This window comes from Pollicipes pollicipes, unplaced genomic scaffold, assembly GCF_011947565.3.
Source record: "Pollicipes pollicipes isolate AB1234 unplaced genomic scaffold, Ppol_2.1 Scaffold_3447;HRSCAF=4054_pilon_pilon_pilon, whole genome shotgun sequence".
Taxonomy (NCBI): Eukaryota; Metazoa; Arthropoda; class Thecostraca; order Pollicipedomorpha; family Pollicipedidae; genus Pollicipes; species Pollicipes pollicipes.
In genome coordinates, this window is record NW_023596297.1 from 17,103,829 (window position 1) to 17,125,929 (window position 22,101).

At 63.2% G+C, this 22,101-nt stretch overlaps 1 protein-coding gene across 2 annotated transcripts in view; it reads right to left on the reverse strand.

Moving 5' to 3' along the window:
• The window catches only part of LOC119091363 (PHD finger protein 10), a 97,462-nt gene extending 76,204 nt beyond the window's left edge, over positions 1 to 21,258 (reverse strand). For both annotated transcript variants that reach the window (XM_037214112.1, XM_037214111.1), the window contains exons 1-9: positions 21,113 to 21,258; positions 20,591 to 20,724; positions 19,773 to 19,979; positions 19,164 to 19,413; positions 18,512 to 18,634; positions 14,399 to 14,539; positions 13,397 to 13,558; positions 12,963 to 13,113; positions 6,391 to 6,452 (exon numbers count right to left, since the gene is read on the reverse strand). In XM_037214112.1, the coding sequence (XP_037070007.1) occupies positions 6,391 to 6,452; positions 12,963 to 13,113; positions 13,397 to 13,558; positions 14,399 to 14,539; positions 18,512 to 18,634; positions 19,164 to 19,413; positions 19,773 to 19,979; positions 20,591 to 20,724; positions 21,113 to 21,195 (1,313 nt within the window). In that variant the 5' untranslated portion in view covers positions 21,196 to 21,258. The remainder of the gene's footprint in view (positions 1 to 6,390; positions 6,453 to 12,962; positions 13,114 to 13,396; positions 13,559 to 14,398; positions 14,540 to 18,511; positions 18,635 to 19,163; positions 19,414 to 19,772; positions 19,980 to 20,590; positions 20,725 to 21,112) is intronic.
• Positions 21,259 to 22,101: the final 843 nt, after the last annotated feature.

Genomic DNA, 22,101 nt, shown 5'->3' on the forward strand with positions numbered 1-22,101 from the left:
CAGAACACAGCCCGGACTGAAGGCGGACCTTGGATAACAGAAACGCGGCGCTGGGATGCCGAGCCCCACCAATCAGCATTAGTTCCGACGGCCAGACAATTTATTGGACTCGAACAAACGGGAGGCGGCGCTGCACGCGGGGACCGCCACAAAGCGTCTCGCTGGCGGTCTCCCACAGCGCGCCGAGTCGGGGGCGCGGCGCCCGTGCACCGCCTGCACCCGGGTCAGCGCCGGCACACAGGCCACACAGTCCTTGAGTCCTTCCGTCGCCAGCGAGAGGACCCGGCGTCGGTTCGAGCCTAATCGGCCGAGGGGCGCTCCCGGCGGGCGCTCCCGAGAGGCCGGGCCTCCGCCAGCCGCCACGGGCGGTGACTGGCTGCTGTCGACACGCGGGCAGGGCGTCGACATCGCGCCGCCGCGCCGGCCGGCGGCGCGAGCCCACGCCGGCGCGCCGTGACGTCGGAGATAACGCGAGATCGGCGAGATCGCGGCGGGGTGGCGGCTACGGTACGCAACACAGCCACGTACGGACAGTGGCAACAGGTGAAGGGTCGATCAGGCCAAAAGATACGCGTTCGATAACAATACGTCAGAAGCGAGTGAAACCTTACGCCCCAACAAAAAAACGCGTGATTAGAGAAAACAAAAGTAATTCAAGTCATATCGAGTTGAATCGCACCGGACCCCTCAATCTAGTGCGTTACTAAATCGTATTGATGTCGAAGCAGCCAGTCGTGAGACCACGTTTACAGCGATCGAATTGCGCCGTCAGCACCACGAAACATTCATTTGATATCAGCTCGGCTTTTCGCCGCTGAATGGTGCCTCCAATACGAAATATCGCCACGCCCGTCGAGGAACAGATGCTACCAAGTGGAGCCGACGGCGATATCCATACCATAATGCTTGGCGGACAGAAAACTGAGGCATAAGTTTATCTTCACACAATACAAAGAGAAACAATCCCCCAGTAAAACATTCCAATCAAATGAAATGGCATTTAACCATAAAGTGAAGAACACCAAATTTCATCACGATTATTCCCAATAAACACCGCACAGAGCTGCAATATGGATTGCACTCGTGAGTCCAGACGACAGTCGCCACTTAATTGCGATTATGAAGTCGCGCCAAGAAGTAAACATACTTCCAATTATGATGCCGAGAGCTTAAGCACGGCTTAAGCACGGTAATAAGCTTTCAAGTCCGGCTCTCGTTTTATGTCAGTGGCCCCGCATGATGCACAAGCCCAGCGAAACCAGCAGCACCCGTGAGAGACCAACCATCATCGCGAGCGTTTGGGGTCGACGCCAGGTGCGGGCTGTTCGGCCCCAGCACCAAACACGAAACTGTGGCCGCCCCGTCAGAAGCTGACGTTAACCACAGCCAGTCGACCTTGCCCGCTGTGATCTCGTCTGGCGCATCGCCTTGAGGTACATGACGTCAGTGGTCTGCACTCAAGGTTCCCGAAACGCTCGACATTGGACGCGGTCCGAAGCCCCGCCAATACGTCACATCTCCCCCGGTTACACGCCAATTTGTGGACGCAACACTAGACGTCACGTCATAATGAATGGTGCCTTCGTTACACAATGGGCCGCATCGAGACAAACGCATATGGGCGCATTTTGCGTGCACCAGTGCGGTTGCCTAAGTGGCTCGACATCAGCACAATGAAAACAAATTTCCGTCACGCACCACTAATGCATTTTGGGACCACCACGCACCCGGCCCACTCCGACAAAACAGCGCGCGGCTGGGCCACTTAATCTCCGGAGTCCGCAGAGCAGCGTCGGGGGGTCGGTGGGAGCGGGTCGGAAGGACGGCAGCACGGGCGCCTTTCTCCGGAGCACCGGCGGCACCAGCGGCCGACAGTAGGTCAGGGGCCAGCGCGGGCGGCGACGGCTCGGCCGACCGTCACCGAGGCTGACAGCAGGACCGGCGCATTCAGCCTGACACCGGCGCAGGCTCGATAGGTCGCCGCAGCATCCAGGTTTGCGGTCTACACCGGGAGTCATGTCAGCGAGTGTCTCGTCCTGGCGTTTCACGCGTGCCTGGCGGTTGGTAACGAAATGAACTTAACCAGCTTAACGAAATGAACGACAATCAACTGAACCGAAGACTGACGAAGCCAGTCCAGCATATGATGATGCACATGATGTCTCGCGATTTGCCGGAAGCCTGCCTACAACCAGCACCGGTACGGTCCCGAACATTTCAAGGTTCGCGTGCATCGTCCCGCGTTCCTGACCGCTGCGCAGGCGGCGGCAGGGGCCCGGCGCCCGTCGGCAGCTGGCGCCTGGAGCCGCCGCGGCGGTCCAGGCGGGCCGGGACGCCCGGAGCGGCCCCACGCAGGGCCGTCGAGATTCTTCTCCGTCTGACAGCGGTACAAACAAGCCGAGCGGCACGCCGGACCGACAAGTCTACCGCCGCTCGTCCGGTGTCGGTCGGAAGCGAGCGCCAGCTGCCGCCGGGGGGTGTCAGAGGTCAGCCAGCAAAAAACGCACGTCCGAGGCGAGGCCTCAAGTCACGCAGCCACCCGTAAGCGCGCTCCAGAAGGAAAATATTACTTCGGAAACACAAATATCGCGGTGAGTCACGTAACGCACCAGGAAAGTCAGCCTCTACGATCACGTTATCTCTCGGCCTCCACGAAAGTCGCCTCACGAGAGTACAACCGGGGTCAACTTGGAGCACGAACTAAGCAAAAATGTTCAGAATAAGCTCCACCTGGCATGCACGCCATTGCGATGAACTGAGATTGATGTTGTTGTTGAAAGAAGGGAAAGTCAAGATATGCTTGCATCAGATCTTGCAAAAACCAAAACCACAATCCAAATCTGCATGGTCTCCATGAATGCTTGCAGGTAATGCAGACCAAGTTCTTGATGAACAGATAGGTGGGGGCACCCGTTCCGAGTCAGCTTGAAACGAGGTCACCTTTTCAGCCCAACCCCTTCCGGCCGCGCCGCCCCGAATCCTCGGAGGATTACTCCGCCACGCCTCGACGCTGTGATGTCCGCGGCCCGGCGCCAAGAGGGGTCCTCCTCGGCCGGGGAGGCCCTTGTCCGCCAGATGTCGCCACCGGCCGCCCACGGCTCAATCGTGAGGGGGCGCCCGGCCCGGCGACCTGCTGACCCGATCGACGGCGGCCCGCTCACCGCCCCGACCCGACCCGACCCGGAGCGATACTGCAGCCGGGCACGCGCGCCCCCGGCGCCCGGCCAGCCGTCAGAGGGCGGCCGCCGACCGCCAGGGTCGCACCGCCAGCTCCCCGGCGGCGACCGTGGATCAGAGAGCTGCGGCTGGGCGCCGTGTGAAGGTCGTCTGGGGACCATTCATCGACGCATGTACTGGCTTGTCCCATAAGCGTCGCCAACCCTCGAGGAAACCGGGTCCACGGAACGCACCCTGCGCCGGAATCAAGCGCAGATATTTCGACTGAACCCAACGCTCAACACAAGTCTGCTTACACTTCTCAACCGCTGCTTACTGGCACGTGGCGGCTGGTGGGTGGTGAGACAAGTATCCAGCATGGGATATAGTATAGGACACAGCAGCATGGGATCCAGTATCCAGACCCCACGTGAGCCCAGCGCGAGACACCAAAGACAGTCAAACATGACATCCAGACGGGCCATCCAGTCATCCATGACATCCAAACATGACATCCAGTCAACATGTCAGACTGCTGGCGGCGATCCGCCGCAGCCAGCAGTGCTCGAATCCACTGTCTGGGCTGCCAACGGAACGCCACGGACGCATCGCTGGCAGGATGACCATGAATCAGTTACGCTTTGCAGTCATAAACACGATACTTCGCAGCGTCTAACACGTGTCCAGGAACCGACGTCCCTACAGCCTACACACGTCACCACAATATGACCAATGCTGCACAGAACAGCAATATCCCAGACGACATCCTCATAAATCACGCGGCTGATGTCGGTGCCGGAGCGGAGCAGGCCGGCTGACAGCCGCCCCACACGCTACGCTCGCCGCCGCCCCCGCCCCCGTCCGTCGGCCGCGTGTCAGACAGGGAGGCGCGCCCCACCGGCCGCTCGCAGCCCAGCCTGCTGGCATCCCTGCACCAGCCCACAAAAATCGCCTCCCCCGGCAGCCGCGGTGCAGAAGAATGCGGCTGAAGCGACGAGCGCTCTGAGAGACGACCAAGGCCACGGCAGGGAGGGCCGGGACGTGGAGCCCCGGCTGGTGCCGAGCCGCGGCCGACAGCCGAGGCCTGCCACGCCGTAAGGGCGCTCCGCCGGGACTCGTGAAGGCAACGCCGGGCTGTCCGCCCCATGGAGAAGCCGCCGCAAGCCCGTACGCAGGGAAAGACGGACGAGACTGCGCCAGGGGTCGGAGCAGATCGCGCCAACCATCCAGGGCAGGGCGGCGCACCGTGCAAGCAGTCATCCTGCACGCGACGGCGCCTCAGCGTACAGACGCAGGGGCCTCATCCAACACGTCACGGGGGAGGAGGGGGGGGGGGGGGGGGTAGCGGATCCTCCAACCCGCTGTCAGCAGCGTGGGCGGCAGAGTCAGCCTCGCTCACGCCGCAGCGTTCAGTCTTGATCCTCCGGTTCGGACTTTCCAGCCCGATCCGTCAAATGGCGCCATCCGCCGCGCCAGCACGCCCCAGTAACGCCGCCGGCAGGGGGAACGGAACTGCGCCGGGGCTGGGGGCGTGTGGTCGGCGTGAGGCCGGCCGGAGCCCGCCGAGGAGGCCCCCGAGAGGGGTGGGCGCAGCCAGGGGCCCCGCCGCCGCCAGGAGCGGGTTCGGCCGCCGTCCGTCCGCAGCTCTCTGGCTCGTCACCCCGTGGACGCGGCACGGCCGTCGCACCAGACGTCGGGGACCGGCGGCGGCAGACCCCGTCGGCAGCGAGCGTCACTGAAGCCGGGGCGGCGTCGCCGGTCATGCAGGGTACTCAGCTCCGCTGGGGCCGGCACTCAGCGCCCCGTACACAGCCTATCGCCATTCGGCCCGGGCTTACGGCCTGTATCTGTGCATACTTATGTCCATATTAGATTCAGCCGCGGCGTAGCCAGCCGGTTCATCGCAGCGAAATGTGGAACGCCGCACTGAAAATCGCAACAACCTCCTAACAGGTGTAAGTTATTGTCATTGGTTCACCAGATGTTCATAGCTTCTGAACACCGTCGCAGCAACCGCCTCCAAATATTACAAAACGCTGCCGGATTACTTGCAGCGATGCAGTTCAGGTGATTGGCGCTGCAAACTAGCACAGCAGCCAAGGCGATGATCCATCAAAAATCTGCCACAACAATCTAGCATCAGCCTCTCTGGTCTCTAAGCCAAGTCGTGTCACCCGCTGCCAACAGAATGGTGATCGGGCTACCGTTTATCGCAGCTGTTAGCACATCTGTACACAGCCACTCCGCTGAAGGGCGGCGGGCGCCGCCTACCACCAATCGTATCGACTCCGTTGTGTACCGTCCCATTGTTGTTTGCTTGCGCCACGGCGTGTCGTCAGCAGCTCGTTTCAGACGGTGTTTGCGCCGTCAACACGCCGGCCAGCGAGTGACCGAGCTGCTGTGGTAGTCCCGCCACCACCACGGCCGCCGCGCTCGCTCGGTGGCTGCGACAGTCCAGGCCGCTGCGCTCGCTCGGTGGCTGCGACAGTCCAGGCCGCCGCGCTCGCTCGGTGGCCGCGACAGTCTGGGCCACCGCGCTCGCTCGGTGGCCGCGACAGTCTATGCCACCGCGCTCGCTCGGCGCCCGGCACTGCCTTCGCCGCGCGCCATGACAGCTGTCATTTGCCCCGCGGCGGCAGCGGCGGTCCTTTCCGGCGAGCGGCGGCAGAGGGCCACCGCCACCGGTCTGGGCGACACACGCTGGCTGGGCGGCGAGTGCTCGATGGCGGCAAGCGGCGGCCGCGGCCAACTGGGTCAGCAAAACAGCCGAAGGCGACAAACCGCGCGGAGCTGCCGTGTGCCGACGTGTGACGCGACCGGCAGCGGCGGGCCGCGGCTGGCGAGGCGCCGCCGCCGCTCCAGCCACGCCGGCGGCCGATAGAGCCGACAGATGGCGCGGCGGGCGCGGCCAGAGACTGAGAGATGGGCGGCGAGATGCAGCGGCGCGGCGCTAAATCAATAGGATCGTAAAGCCGGGCATGCAAGGAGCGGAGCGACCGCGCAGGGTAATAGTGGGCACACACTGGTGAAGGCGACATGAATGAAAACATCACTATGGAGGGATCATGGAACACACATGCTTCAATGGACAGACAGCAGGGTACACAACACATGATGCATAGGCAAACAAAAAGGCCGATATAAGGATAAGGGTGTTATAAACGAGGCAAGTGTTGACACAGAACGAAGACTTTACAGCCAGCCACTCAGCACGGGCCCAGCCCCGTGACCTACCTGTCACATGGAATGCACAAGGTGGTGGTGTAAACTTTGACCCCGTCCGCCCGCCGTCGATACTGAAACAGGCGGAGCACCACCGTTACGGCCGGGTCTCGCGCGGTCGGCGCCGCGGCCGGGTCGCGGTCTGCACGCCCGGCCTCAGCCAGGGTCGGCCAGGCGGCTCGCAGCGCGCCCGTGCCATATTCGGGACGGTGTTCATCTACACAGCGTCCGGATGGCGTGTCTCCGCAGCCTGAAATGATTTAAAAGAGAAGTGGCAGGAGACGGCCGCTGCTGCGGGCAAAAGCGGACCTGCCTTTCCCCGCCTCGCGACGACATCAAGTGGTTGCATCAGGCGCCGTTCGTCCGTCACGTACGCGATGGGGTTTAAGGGTGCGTCAACCCATGGGGATTCATTCAGCGCCACGAGGCAAGGCATCTGATCCACGGTCCTCGGCCGTGGCTGACCCGCTGACGCAGCCCTTGCACCAGACGGAGCCCTGAGCCGGTCCGTTTCAGGCAGACCTTTTCTCGCGTGCCCCTTCCCTCCCCATCTGCGCCCCACCCGTCGTCCCCGGCAATCCGTGCGCGTGATCCCCGGCCAGGGCGGTGGCGGCAGGTCCACACAGCGACCACACTCGCCGCCAGGCCCGGAGGCCCACCACCGCGATTAACTAGCCGCGAACTGAATGACAATCAGAGGAACAGATTGGCGAAATCCCTCTCCCTCGCGACGCCCCCCGCATGGCGCGGCCCACACGGGTGGTGGGACGGGCCGCACCCGTCGGGCGGAGGAGGCCCGGCCGGACCGCCGCCGCCGGCCGGTGAAAGGTCGCGCCACTCCGCCGCGGGTCGACCGCACCACCATCGCCCCGGCGGACGCCACCCGGCCGCGCCGGACGCGCCGCTCCAATGAGTTCAGCGTGCGCGCCCGAGCTTCGTGGTCAGGCACCCCCGGGGGAGGAGTCGGTCGATTCATCGCTAAATCCCCGGGATAACCCATCCAGACACACGGCAATCCTTTCACGGAAGAGAGTGCGACCGAGGCCAATCTCGTGGCGCGGCGGCGCCCGCAGCCCACTGGTACACAGCTGCAGTCAGCTGTACACCCGGCTCCAGAGCACGCACAGCGGGCATCTCAGTACGACACGCACTCGGCCGTGTGACATAAATAAAGTTAGCAATAAAAACACTACAACAGCGGTGAATTCCGAGCAATAACGGAGCAGTAATTCATACTCAGCGCCAACGGTACGTACATCCGATGAGAGAACTTGTCTCACTGTCACGATGGTAGGTTACAGTGAGGAGCAATGGCCCAGGATCGGGACTGGGGAACACCATCAGCTGCCGAGAATGACCATTTAATGTCGGGGAACTATTCGAGCCTCAGCTCACGCCACTCCGACGCAACAAAGATTTTCCGGTGACGTCACACAGACATTGTAGCACTTGACAACAAATACCCTTGCCGATGTCACATTTTTAATCGATGCCATCACTGATGACCTGGGCAAAGGAACAATGACGAGTCCAGCCACGAACGCCTGTGCATTACTCGATGCCGCCAGCGACTTCACCTTTCGAACCACGGAGCACAGACAACACCGAATCAAACGACATGCAAATACATGTCGACCATGCCCTCCCCTACGTCTCGTCCCGCGACCAACAGCCTAAGAATTGCGCCATGCCTGTGACTCATGCCGCCATCCGCGGACACGTGCAAAGAACCCGGCTACGTATGACGCAACAGCTACATTAGTAATTCATAAGTTTTCCACATCACACCCTTTCTATGTAACAGCAATTATGCCTCAGCGGGATCACTCAGAGGAATACATGACATCCGAAGGTTCACTTCACGAAAGTTCACCGATTTTTTCCAGAATGGGCTGCAAATGGTGCTCACGAAGGTAAGTTGTCATTATAACAAGTACTCACTCCGCCGTAACAAATGAATAATAATGTAATGAAATGGCGGATTTTACAATAGGCATGTCGCGCGCCCGTCTCCCACCGAGCGCATTTTAGACCAAAACTTCGCGGAGGCATTACGGCATGAAGAGCGAGAATCGGCCAATAACAAATTCATCGCATATATCGGGAGCGTCGGAGCTTTCTTCGTACATAACTAAAACCTAGTCGTTGAATCTGCCTATAGCCTTGGGTCTGCCATTCAGTCCACTAAGCAAGTGAAAAAACAGCGTGGGGTGCAGTCGCACGCCGTTCAACCCAGTGCGAATGAAGCTCACGACAGCCTACAATGACACCTACATGAATCCGTAGGATGTCGTGGACATGACGACATTATCCCGCCTGTCTCTGAGGTGCTCGAAGAACACAGGGCCTCCAAATCTCCGGGGGAAAGTGAAACCAGTACTGCAAGCAAGTGCAGCGGCACTGCCTTTCCGCGATTTTGAAACAATGCTGCCCATAGATCGAGATCGCCCCTCCGCTGCCGTGTTTACCCACCGCTGAAAGCAGCGAGTTACAAAATCGTCCCAATTAAGCCGCATGCACCGTTAGATGCAGAAATGTGCCACCGCATTCGGTACTGTTGCAAGCAACCCCACTTCAGCAGAAGCCTGTAAGCCAGAGGCCACCTGCTGGAAGGGCTCCAAACTTCAAAGCGATTTGACGCAACGACGACGACGTGCCGTTATGCTCAGAAGCATGCACTGAAAGTCGTCGCATACACCGGGCTTCTCTTCGATGACGAGGCACCGGGCGCCGCTTTGAATAAGCCCTCTGATGGAGCGTGACGGCGGCGCGCAGGCCCCGCTCGGCCTTTTGCAGTAGCTGTGTTCGGCCCCGGCGGCCTCCGCTGAGCCGGCGCCCATCACCCGATCTGGTGCGCCCGCCGCCGAGGGCACGCGTTACCCCACAGGCCGTCAGCACGTGGGCCGGCGCGTTGGACCGTGACGCGCATGCCGTGCCCGGCAGCTTAACGAACTGACCCGCCGCAGCGGTGCCGCGACCGGCGCGTGGGGCGCATCGAGCCGCCCCGGCCGCCGGCTCAGGAACAGAGTGGCCACCGGCCCGGCCGCTTCCCCGCCGCTGCTGGCCAACGCGCGGCGTGACCACAGCCAGGACCACTTCCAATCGCCCAGCGCGCCGTTGGGAGGTAGCGGTGGCCTGTGCTGGCGTTTTCGCACCGCTGCCCAGACGGTCGGGCGCCTCCCTCGGCTGAAGACCGCGGTGGCCAATGCAGCTGGCGTGTTACGAGATGTTATCCCGGCGCGCTCCCGAGGCCTGACGGAGCTCATCTCCTGCCGCCACCGTCACTCCAGGCGCGTCCCACGGTCAGCACACACGCCCGGTACACGGGCAGAGCGCCCGGCCGGCGGCGCTGGAAGCGGCCGGGCGACGCCAGCAGGACAGAGGTTCGGCAGGACTACAGCGGGCCACACGAAAGAAGACCACGCTCGCATTACATTTGAGAAGACTCACGCTACGCTGAACTGGCCGAAAAAAAAAACAATTACTAGGGCGACGAAGAGATTTAACTGAAATGCGGGGCAAGTCGAGCTGGACCGGGCAGCCTAGGCCAGAGGACAACGTCGGCGTCTTCTGGGCCCACGGTACGGATGACTGGACCAGAGACCATATTTGACGGGTCCCGGCTGCAGACCCGCCGGGCCCGACTGCAGAGACCCGGCCCGGCGGACGGGTACAGCGGCCAGCAGAGTGCAGCCTCCCGATGACGGACGGCTGACCGACGGAGCAGGCAGGGCGCTCCCTCTGCCTGCCGCCACACCGACGGCCGGCTGGCCGACAGAGCAGGCAGGGCGCTCCCTCAGCCTGCCGCCACACCGACGGCCGGCTGACCGACGGAGCAGGCAGGGCGCTCCCTCAGCCTCCCGCCACACCGACGGCTGGCTGGCCGACAGAGCAGGCAGGGCGCTCCCTCAGCCTGCTGCCACACCGACGGCCGGCTGACCGACAGAGCAGGCAGGGCGCCCCCTCTGCTTGCCGCCACACCGACGGCCGGCTGACCGACAGAGCAGGCAGGGCGCTCCCTCTACCTGCCGCCGCACCGACGGCGCCGGCAAGGCCACTCATGGACACTGACGACCGTAAAAACACCGCAAACCGCCAACAATCCACGGCGCATCTGCGACTTAGCCGCTGATGGCGATGATGGCATTGCCAGCGGGATTAGCGCCGCGCGGGCCGCCGGGGCCGTCCCCGGGGCGCGACGGCGAGAGCCGCGGTTTTTGGCCGAAACACGCCGCCGCGTCACAGGGCCCAGTTCGGATAGCGGCGCTGCTGATCGTCCGCAGCGCCGTCTCCAAGAGTCGAGGCGGCAAACAATCTATCGTGCCGTCTTCAAGAGTCCAGGCGGCAAACAATCTACCATGCCGTCTCCAAGAGTCCAGGCGGCAAACAATATATCATGCCGTCTTCAAGAGCTCATGCATTACGCCCATCAGTCACCACAACGTAAGTTGCGTTTTATGCATTCAGCTCCTCCTTTCACGGAATTTATGATTATTGAGTGTTTTTAATCGGCCTTTCGACCGGCGAACAGCGGTTTGATCCCCTGACGAAGGTTACCGCCACACTGATGCTTGTCTGAGCCCTTCCGCGGGTGTGTGGCCGCCGGGCTGCCTTGAACGTCGCCGCGTTAAAGTCCATACCTTCCAGCTGCACTTAGTGAGGCCGTTATTCGATAGCCGAACACCCGGTTGATCGGTCGACTTGGCCCCGCCCCAGCCCGCTGGGCCCAACCCGTCGAGGCCAGGACATGACAAGAACACAGCATCACCCACGTGTCCGAGACTGATGCACCAGATAGATAGGGACGAAGCGCCCCGGCCGTGTCGTCACGAGGTGAATATGACACCTGCGGGCACGCCAGTCACATCTGGGGCGGCCGGAGAACATGCAGAAGCAGTTTTTCAAGGTTGCTCCTCGCAAGACAGTCCGGACTTCAAGGACATTGCAAGAAGAGAAACGCAAGCGCGGAAGCCAAAAATGGCGACGTGGGTGGCTGGCACGGCCAGACCGCCGTCTAGCTATGACTGCCATCTCGTCACATACTCGCTGCCAGGACAGCCCACACTGTGCTGGCAAACGCGTCACCGGCAAACGAAACGACGCCCAGAGAGCCGCCCCCATAGCCGACAAACGGCGGCCAGTTCCACAACACGTCACGTTTCCGAGTCGCGTTCCGGTCTGATCCGCCGGGTGACATCACGCGGTCCGTCCATCTGGTGACGAGGCCGGCCACCGGCCTGCTGCACCGCTGAGCGGTCGACTGTCGGACCGGAGCAGCTCGTGACCAGTGTGACGGGCGCGGCACGGCCCGCTCGGCCGCCACACTGGCGACCGCTCCGACTGCCGGCGAGCGAGCGAGGCGCTTCTCCTGCGCGGCGGCGCCCGGTCACGCCGCTGGGGCGCGCTGTCCGGCTGCCGGGGACGCGGCTGGACCCCCGCGGGCGCCGCTCGGTCCCGCCATCCGCCGGCGGCCCTGGGGCCTCCGTCACGGGCGGTACACGGAGCACCGCGTCGGGCGCGCCGCCGCGAGGGGCCGGATACTACCCCCCCCCCCCCCCCCCCCTGCTGGTTCGGCTCACAACTGGCACGACCCAGCCTCCACAAGCCCAGCTCAGCTGTTGATGGAGAGGGGTTTCCTCCGAGACGGCGCCACCCTCCCCCGGTCCACTTACCTCACCGCAAGAGGCGGACCTGGGGCACAGTGCGACGGCACACCGCACGGTGGGCTAATGCGTCTTACTTGAAGAAGCGGTTACAGACCTACGCAGCAATGATCTTTGTGCTCAGTGAGAATTCCTCGCGCGGTTACCGTGTACCGTTGTTCTGCTTCTGACACTGCCTGCTTGGTCGACAGCCCTTACGATTTTTATTTGGTTTTTATACGCTCCTTACTAATGAAATTCAACAAACAAGTTCGTAGTATCAGATGACTTAATCCACAAAAGTGGCGTTCCTGCAGTTTTTCTTAAACCACAAAAAAGGAGAAGCGCTTGTCAAACCCATCAGATTGCGCCAGCATAGCATACAATGGGCGGAGGCCAAACGCCGCGGGAAGATGATCTGATATATTTGTCATTTCTGGTGTCACCACCACTTGATGACGCTGCAATGCTCCCTCAGCATCGCTGACGCACGGTGTTCACACGTGTCGTGTCCGACTGGCCGACCCAACGCTGCGCTGCCGCTCCCGCTCCCTCCCTCTCCTCACTTCTGCCGTACCATAGCGGGCGGGTCAACAGACGCCCGCCGCACCTGCTGGTTACAGCTCCTTCCTCCAATCAGCCATTCTTGAGGGACGCACAGACCCGCTTCCCCCTCCCCCCCCCCCCCCCCCCCCCATTAGTGTGCCTACAGGCTTCTACGGTGCCGAACCGGACGTGTCCTGACGCGCAATCCCCCTATCCCCTCTCCCCTCCTCATTTCCCGTACCTGACCGGGGTACGAACTCCCACACCTTCGGCACCTGGTGAGCCCAGACCTCCCCCCCCCCCCCCCCCGCCTAATCCCGCGAGTCTTACATGACGGGCCCACGGATCTGCCCATCAGCACAGCTGGAGGCGCGCGCAACTCCGCACAAGTCTCACCTGGTGGGCCCACTCGGGCGCCCGGTTGAGCTCCGGCTGCTCCAGACCGCCAGTGGGGTCCGTGGTGCCGCACGTCTGGCAGCGCGCGCACTCCACGCAGTGCCACCGGCCGGTCGGCACCCGCCGCAGGCCCACGCAGTAGATGTGGTACCTGCCCGGCGTGGAGCACCGCCGTCAGCACGGCTCCGGCCGCCGCGGCACAGGCCGGCGCACACTGACCGGCCCAATCTCGGGCAAGCTGGCATAGCTGTCGGGTGTGGTTCCGCCCGAGTTTGTCCCGTATCATTTGTTCCCGGACCACGAAATGAGACTGTACCATACATGCGGCCAGGACACCATCCGTTCCATCCAACCAGCCGCGTCTCCTCCCGTCTGCGTGCCCGCTGACCCCTGTCTGCATCAGTCAGCGCTGCCCGCCGCCGGCGCTCGCTCACCCTCTGTCGCAGAAGTCGCAGAAGATCATCTTGTCCTCGTCGTCGGCCGATCCGCAGGTCATGCACGTCTTGCAGTCCATGCACTGCCAGGGGTAGGCTCTCAGCCGAGCCACCATCTCCGTGGACAGCTCCAGACACTGCGGGTGTCCGGACGAGTCGCACCTGGGGAGCGCAGGCACAGCGGTCAGCACCGGCCGCTCGGGTACACCTGGTGGGCAGTCAGAGGCCGCCGCCCGTCCCTAGCGCTACAACGGCACCCGTCCCACGGGCAACGCCTACAGAAACGGTGTGACGCCAGTGACTGCTTACAGCGTGTGCGAGCGCGAGAGCTGAATGAACGCCAACCAGCTCCGATCATCAGCCCCGGGCCGCTAGCTGTTTCGCCACGGCACACAGTTCCACCATTATTACGCATGAACGCGTTTGGGCCGCGGCTTCCGCAAGTGGTCTTGCGCCATCCGAGCCCCTCGCAGGAAGGTGGGTGGTGCTGACGTGACACCAGTGCAATGATCGACAGAAATTAGCCCTGCGGATGCCGCCGTGGGTATTTTGTCTTTGAACAGACGGCGCTCGACTTTAAAAGATGGTGGGAAATCGATCGCAATCCGGCCACAGGCGAACAAATGAGACGCACGGCTTACGCCGTATATCTCCGATGATAATCACGGGACCCGTCGGCTCGTTTAGCGCGAACCTCGGCCGGTCATCGGCACGGATCGGCACGGATCGGCACGACGCTCGCCGACGAGATCTCGCGCCAATCTGTCCCCAGATCCAGATCTGGGGACAGATTGACAGAGATATGACCGCTTCTCCCACGGCTCCACGCGGCTCCCGCCATGACGGAGCAGAACTCCGCCGCGGCGAGCACACAAGGTCGGACGGCCTCCGGTCGCTATGGAGCACTGGGCGCGTCACCACATACACACACACACACACGTCCCGCGGCCGCTCGGGTCAAGCTCAGGCACCGCACGGCTCCCTCGCAGACCGGCGACTCACTTGGAACAGTGCAGCAGCTGTTTGCCGGACTTGGTGCCGCTGCACACGCGGCAGACGGCGCCGGGCCGCGCCTGCGGGTCCGGCTGCGACTCCAGCTCACTCTGGGTGTCCTCCGTCTGGGAGCTGTCGCCGCTGGACGAGCTGCCGGTCAGGTCAGGTCAGGTCACCAGAGGCGCTCCGTCCAGGCGCTGGACGAGCTGCCAGTCAAGTCAGGTCGGGGCAGGTCGGGACATCGGGGGCACTCCGTTGTGAGCCACCTAAGCTGGTTGTACAGCGGGTCAGCCAGCTCCCGTGTCCACCACCACATACCAGCGAGCTTCAGCAGGGCCCGGGTCAGCTTTTCCCCGGGTCAGCACGTACGCAAGTGTGCGCAGGAGTGCGGTTCGGTCGCTAACCTAAGCCTGTAATGCCCTGGTGTCACAGGTCGTGCACTGTACTAATATGCTGACAATTTGCACAGGATTACCGCTAAACACAGCGTTTGAAGAAGAAGCAAGGCCGTCGAAGGTGCAGCCAGTCTCATGCTGGTCTGAGGCGTCCTGCGATACCAGGCCGTCCGTTAAAGCTCACTCGACTGAGAAAGCGCCCCTCGAGTGAGCTATGACGTTGGAGGGATTGAAGGAAGATATGATCACGGCGTGTAAGAAAAAACACAAACAGCCGCGCAGAAAGAATCTGGGCCAGTGCGCCGGTTGGCGGCTATAAAACAGAAGTCTTCATTCCATCCCAAAAAAGAGCGCTTGGTGGTAGACGCCAACAATGGCGAACAGTCAAAGGAGGTTACGTGTGAACATAGGCAGCTGTCATCCCTCGCACGATCTGTGAACCCGCCCGGTTACACCGTACGCAAAAGGAACGTTGCAAAGTGTGAGGGCTTGCAGTAATTCTGTGGGGCACTCGGGTGTGTAACTCGGGCTTTATCAAATCGACCATGATGGCTGGATCTACAAAACATGTGCGCTACACAACCTACCCCCAATAAAATGTCCATAAATCCCAGCACGGCAAAACCCCAATCGTCCAGGCACTTTACCTTGACCAATTGGACATGACAAAGATTTCTACGACAATCGTGACACTCGTAATGTCCCGGCCGAAGAAGATCCGTGAACAATGGGCTCTGTAGCAGCGCGCTAGTAACCAAGTGAGACATTGCGCAAGCCTCCAGTGAGTATCCAGCCAGCATTTCCCAAGGGATTGGCCTTGCCACGCTACCTGGAAGGACGAAATCATGACAATCCTGAGAGGACAATCTCAGCACTAACCCACGGTCGACAATTGGCTGTTGCGGGAAAGCAAGGCCATCAAGGTCCGTGCTCCACACCAACAGCGAGCATCCGGCACCCGCCGCAACGGCGGCGTCCCGCGTGGGCCGTGCTCCGGCCCGGTGCCGGGGTGTCGGGCCCCCCTGACCACACGGCGACAGCTGGTCGCGCTGCAGCGCCAGGCCCGCTCCGCAGCGGGAGCGACACCGCGCGGCGGGCCGGCGCCGCGCCCGTTCCCACGGCCCGCGCTCGCCGCATGGATCCTGCATGAATGGCGATGACGTCGATAACCCAGAAAGCGGACGCCTCAGCTCGCGGCAAAGCCCCGCGCCGCGCACGGCAGCCGATTTTTCGCGCGAGGTTTGTGCGCGTGCAGACTCTGCCGCGAGGCGGCGCCACTGCCGCCGGGGCCGCCACTGCTCGGACCCGCTGCAGTCGGGTGACGCTGGCTCGGGCGAGGATGCCGCGGCAGGATTCCCGCGCACTCCACCAGCCGGGCTCGGTCAGGCCGGTGGTCCAGCTTATCAGGGCTCCAAGGCACGGCGGTGTGTCCCCCTCGGTGCGATGATCAGCCGAGCCGGAGCGCTCCGCGGTCGGTCCGGCGGCCGCATCGGCTTGTGCGGTGCTGGCGAACGCATGTCTTCCCGCTGCCCCTGGCTGTTTACTTGGTGAGCGGCGGCGGCGGCACGCTTACCACCGCTCTTGAAAGGCGGGCGTCTTGCAACGCTACGGTCAAGGTACACATGTAAAGAGTACTGCGCGTGCCGTTTATTGCGATATGTAGGCCACACGATTCTTTCCACTTCTCTAGCAATCCCAAACCTGCATCACACGTACTGCGTTCAGCGCCGGGGCAGCCGGCACGCATCGCACCCTGCACCAAGACCTCTACTGTGGACAGCCGCCTCCGGAGTGACAGAGAGTGGGACGGCGGCGTCCCCCTGCCCAACCCCTGGCGTCGGCCAGCTCGGCTCCCGCCAGCGCGCCGAGCGCCGCAGAGCCGCCCTTGTTCATCGTCAGCGCCAGAGCGACGCGGCCGCGGCGAGACCGTGCGCGCGTGCGGGCGCGCGAGGGCCGGCTGCGGTGCTGTGGCGGCAGCGGCGGCGGAGGCGGCGGCGGCTAGCGGCGGCCTGGCGGCGGAGCCTCCCGGGCAGGGGCCCGGGCCCGGGCGACGGGCCGGCTGAAACAGCGAGCCCGCGTCAGGGCGAGGCCGACCGCTGGCGAGACGGCGGCCACCCGCCGGCCGCTGCGCCACGCCGAGCCGGCGGCGACCGAGCCACAGAGGGAGAGAGAGAGAGAAACATAGAGAGATAGCGTGCAGCCACATGCTACAACACAACAGGCGGTGCAGAGAGGAGGTCAGAGGTGCAGAAAAAAACGAGCAGAGCACGTCTAGAAGTAACAGAAAGAGGTGAACGGTGCTAAACGTCTAGAAGTGAAGGCCACGGGGCCTTACGAGCACGAGGTGATGCCACGGGGCCGCGCCCTACCGCCGGAAGAGGAGCACCTTGAGTAAGCCTTCCAGCGCGGCCGCCGGAGGGCCCCTGATCCTCTGAGGCGGTACCTTCTCGCCAAATCCCTCCTCGCCGTACCCGCCCCGCTCAGCACCCAACCCCGGGGCCACTGCGTCAGCCGCGACGGCCGCGGCGGCCTCAGGCGAACAAGACGGACTCAGGCTGTGTAGCGACCGCTGGCGCCCCCTCCGGGGCCGGGCGGACGGTCGGCACGAGGCCTCGGCGCCAGTGGCAGGGAGTGATACAGGATGCGGGGACGTCTCTCGGCCGAGCGCGTGACTATGTGATGAGAAGGGATCGGGGGCATTTCCAACGCCAGGCGGTGCCAAAGAGGGCCGTGTGCTTGATAACGGTACCGCATCACATTCTTGAAACGGTTCCAATCATCTGAATGTTTACCATGTGGCGATATACCCGCATGAGTTACTGTTAAACAAGGCCTGACTGACGACTTATTGAGAAAGAGCGATTCCACAGATGAGCCTTTGAAATTGGATTTTCTCCAACACAGGCAGATAACATCGCATTTGCATATGTCGCCATTGTCGTTTTACCCCACCCACTCGCCGCGTCCATTCCTAGCGTGGTCTGAATCGCGTCCCCAACTGCACACTGGCCGCTGTGAAGGCGAAATTCCGTGACAGACGTTCCGAAAGTTCTCCGCTCTCCTGCCCAGCCTTGGCACGGCTTTTCTTGGGGCTGAAGTCGCACGCCATGTGCCGACCACTCCAACGGGGTCAGTTGGTCGACGCTGGGCCAAAGCTGCTGTGTCACGCGTCACGAGCCCCAGCGCCAGCCACGGCTAACCTTGTCGCTGATAAGCCCAGACTTTGTTTCACCCCCTCCCCTCCCTCCTCCGGCCAGCCACAGCGGCTTTGCTCGGTGGCGGCACTCAGTCTCACGCTGCATCCAATACTGCTACGAGGGCCCCACGCGCGCCGAGGCCGCAGCCCGGCACCTCGCCGGACCTGCCCTTGGCCCTTCCAGGTGACCGGTTACCTGGCGGTCGAGTCATTCCTTCGGGGAATGACTCGACTCCAATCGCTGCCATCGTTCCAGCTTAACTGCCTGAGGCTGCAGCCAGCCGCTGTCACCAGTCACCTGCGCCGGTGTCTGCCGTGCTCGGCGGTGACCTGGACGCCGCCGACCGCTGCCGGGGGCCGCCCGCCGCTCGAGTCCGCCCGCCCGGCGGCTGATTACCTGGACGCCGCCACCCACTGCCGGCGGCCGCCCGCCGCTCGAGTCCGCCCGCCCGGCGGCTGGTTACCTGGACGCCGCCGCCCGCTGCCGGCGGCCGCCCGCCGCTCGAGTCCGCCCGCCCGGTGGCTGGTTACCTGGAGCCGTCGGAGCTGGAGTCCCCCGACTCGGAGTCGGAGCCGTCCGAGCCCAGCTCCTCCATCGGCCGCGTGCCCATCACTGTGTTGAGCGGCAGGTACTTGAGGTCGTTGCTCGAGTACCTGCCCGGCAGAGACACGGGCGCGTTAGGGAGCGCCGCCGGACGGTGATTTGCGCCTGTAGACACAAGGCTAAAGAAACAATCGTGCTCCATCTGAGCGCCAGTCATGCCGGCGCTGGTGAAGGGACGAGTTATTCCGCGGTGGCAGCATGCGCCCAGCTCCGGCTGCCACCTCAACAGTCCCTGGTCTGAGCCCTGACATTACCCTCGCAGTTCACTGCCTCGTTAAAACCTAGGCAGTTCGTCTTAGCGAGTCCCCACACCGTCTTCCAGACGACAGTGCCCGCAGACACCGACCGTACCGTCACGTCCGTATACCACGTCCAACACCAACATTTACACCGCATACCACACGCGCATCTCAAAAAAGTCCCGTTGCCTTCTTCACCCACGTGCCGGGACATCACCGCATCAGACTCTCAAAGGCATCAACGCACCACCACAGCCCCAGACAACACGTGTGCGCGGCGCCCGGATAGCGCAATCTGTCCATGGCCACCGCCGGCGCCAGAGCCAGCGCCAACGCCCACCTGCGGAAGTAGTCTGTGAACTGTCCGGGCAGCACGGCCACCGGGTAGTTGCCGAGCCGGGCGGCGCCGGGCCGTGCCGGCCGCCGCCGCTGCGGGTAGTGCACCGTAAACGTCTGCAGGTCGAACGAGGCGCGCCGCTCCTCGCGCCGGTCCCGGTTCAGCTGCGCGTTCCAGGCGGCCGCCTGTCGCGCCGCCTGCCGCACGAACGCCTGCAGGCGGTTCTTCTCCACCTCGGCCGGCGTGTAGCTCGCTGTGGGGGACGGCGAACAGTAAGGGAACGGACGCGCCCAGACGAGACACGCGCGCAGGGGCTGCGAGGAGCCGTCACCACCCATGAACGCGTGATGTGTACACACCTGAGAACGCACGACTTCGACATGTCCTCCACTCCAAGCCGACCACCCACTATGCTGCGCGATCCTACAGCCACGCTTCCACGCTCACATCGACGAGAAGAGAAACAAATTGTCACAAAGAGCATCAAAACATAACAGATCATCACCGCAGGCATACTGCCAGCACAAACCACGCCGTGAGCCGACCACGGACTGAGATAGACCCGGCAGCCGCGCGGGGCGCGTTTCTTCGTCTGGCGCGTCCAGTACTTACCCTGGGCCTTCTGCACCTCGAGCACCTTGCGCTCTTCGAGCAGGCGGCGGAACTCCTCGTACTTGTCCGGGAAGTCCTGGAAGAGCACGTCCATGACATCGGCGCTGCGCAGCGCCGTCAGGCCCAGGTTGGCTTGCGTCGCTGACACGGCCCGCTGCTCCAGCAGGAAGGCCCGCTCCTCCGCCTCCACCGGCCGCCGCGCCAGGTCTGCCGGTGTAAGGTCAGGTCAGATCGAGCCAGCACCTAGCTCCCCGCACAGGTATGCGGCGTCACGCCAGCCGGGTCAGGTCAGCACTGGGCGCGCTCCATCCGGCCTGTTGACGGGCGGGGAGGGCCGGAGTGCGACAATACTCGCGACACAGTGGCGGACGTGATCGAACGCTCGTCAGGAGCGGCGCTGAACTGGACGGGAACGGACCGCCGACAGCGGCGCAGCGGACATGGCCGGACGCTCGCCAGGAACCGCACCGGACCGGACGGGCAAGGACAGGCGACAGCGGCGCGGCGGACATGACCGAACGCTCGCCAGGAGCCGCACCGGACCGGACGGGCACGGACCAGCGACAGCGGCGCAGCAGACAAACCGAACTGAGACGCTGCAACAGCCACTCCTTTCGACAACAGCACACAGCTTCAGCACGACAAGAATAATGCATCGTTCACGCCCGGCTCCAAGGTAGCCACTGGCCTGCATCGCGCGCATGGCGACGACAGCATCACCAAACTGACGCCTGCGATGTCGATCGCCCGGTGGTCGGCGGTGCCGGTCCGCCGCAGCGGGCCCAGCAGACTGGCGCGTGTCACGCGGCTCCACTGACCCGGGTACCGGCGCCGGAAGGAGACCAGGTCCAGGAAGGAGGACACCTGCTCTTGCAGCATGTACATCTCGGCCAGCGGGTCGTCGCGCGGCCAGCGGTACTCCAGCAGCTGGTCGGCCGGCAGCGGCTGCTGACTGCGGACGACACGGCGTCGTCAGCGGTCAGCCGGCACGCCACCGGACGGTGTCGGACTGGGCGTGCTGTTACACCGGGACGATGAGGACGCGCAACGAATCAACGATTCGTGACGGAAGGTTAAGCCGCGATACTGTGACAAACAGTGAATCGATGCGATGAAACGAAGCGAAAACAAGGAGAGGCAGAGAAAAGGCCAGGTGCATCAGACAAGTTCACACAACAAAGCACAACAATAATCATCACAAGCATCTGGCAACGTTTTAAATGCCTCGAAAAAGCATTGACGATCAACCAAGTTCCTTAAACAGAATCCCGCACGAATGGTGCAATCTGGCACGCCTCCGCTGCCTGCTAGGTGAACACAGCTGGCACGGTGCGGCCCACCTGCTCAGGTCGAAAATCTCGCTGCGCGCCTTGCGGGTGCCGCCGGCCGAGCGGACGCTGCTCTGCGAGTCCTCGTCCACCATCGGCGGTGGCGGCGGTGGCTGTGGCGGCGGCGGCGCCGGTGGCTCCGCGCTCGCCGCCGTCTGCTCCTGCTCCACCGCCGGCGGTGGCGACGGCTCGGCGCTCTCGGGGGCCGGCTGCGACCGTTCGGGCGCAGCCGGCTCCTCGGGTGGCGGCGGCGGCGACGACGACGGCGACTGCGTCGGCGGTGGGGACGGCGCCTGCGGCGGAGACGGCTCCGGAGGCGGGGAAGGGGACTGCGCCGGCGGCGGCGACTGCGCCGGCGGCGGCGACTGCGCCGGCGGCGGCGACGGCGCCGGCGGGCGCGGTGGCGACGGCTGAGCGTCGTCGGCGTCCATCATAGCGTTGTCGTCGGCTGGCGGCAGTGGCGCCACCTCCGGCGGCTCGGCCCGCTCACCGCGCTTCTTGCGCTTCTTGCGCTTCGGCGACTCCGGCAGCCCGCGCTTGGACGGCTTCGGAGGCTTCGGGGGCTTCGGCGGCTTCGGCGGCTTCGGCGGCTCCGGCAGCTCGCGCCTGGACGGTTTGGGCGGCTCCGGAGGCTCCGCCGGCGGCTCCGGGGGAGGCTGCACAAACTTGGGCTTTGGTCCGCGTGGCTTGGCGGGTGTGCCGTCTATCAAAGCAGAACAGCACAAGGTCAAAGGCTGGTTCTGGCCGAGATCAGAGATCACTGGGAGCAAAACACGAAGTCAAGAACACCTGTCCGGATAAAGTATGGTCGTGTGTTCACATCCACAGCCATATCAGCATATCTTGGCAACAGGGGTTCAGATATACAATTGCATATTGCATTGATAACAAGGTAAACCGCAGGTGAGCACACAAACTATAGACCTAAGTCTTAATCTTATGTCTTAGCCTTGCCAATTAACAAACTCCACACGTTACTAATCAATGTCCCAGCATTTTCA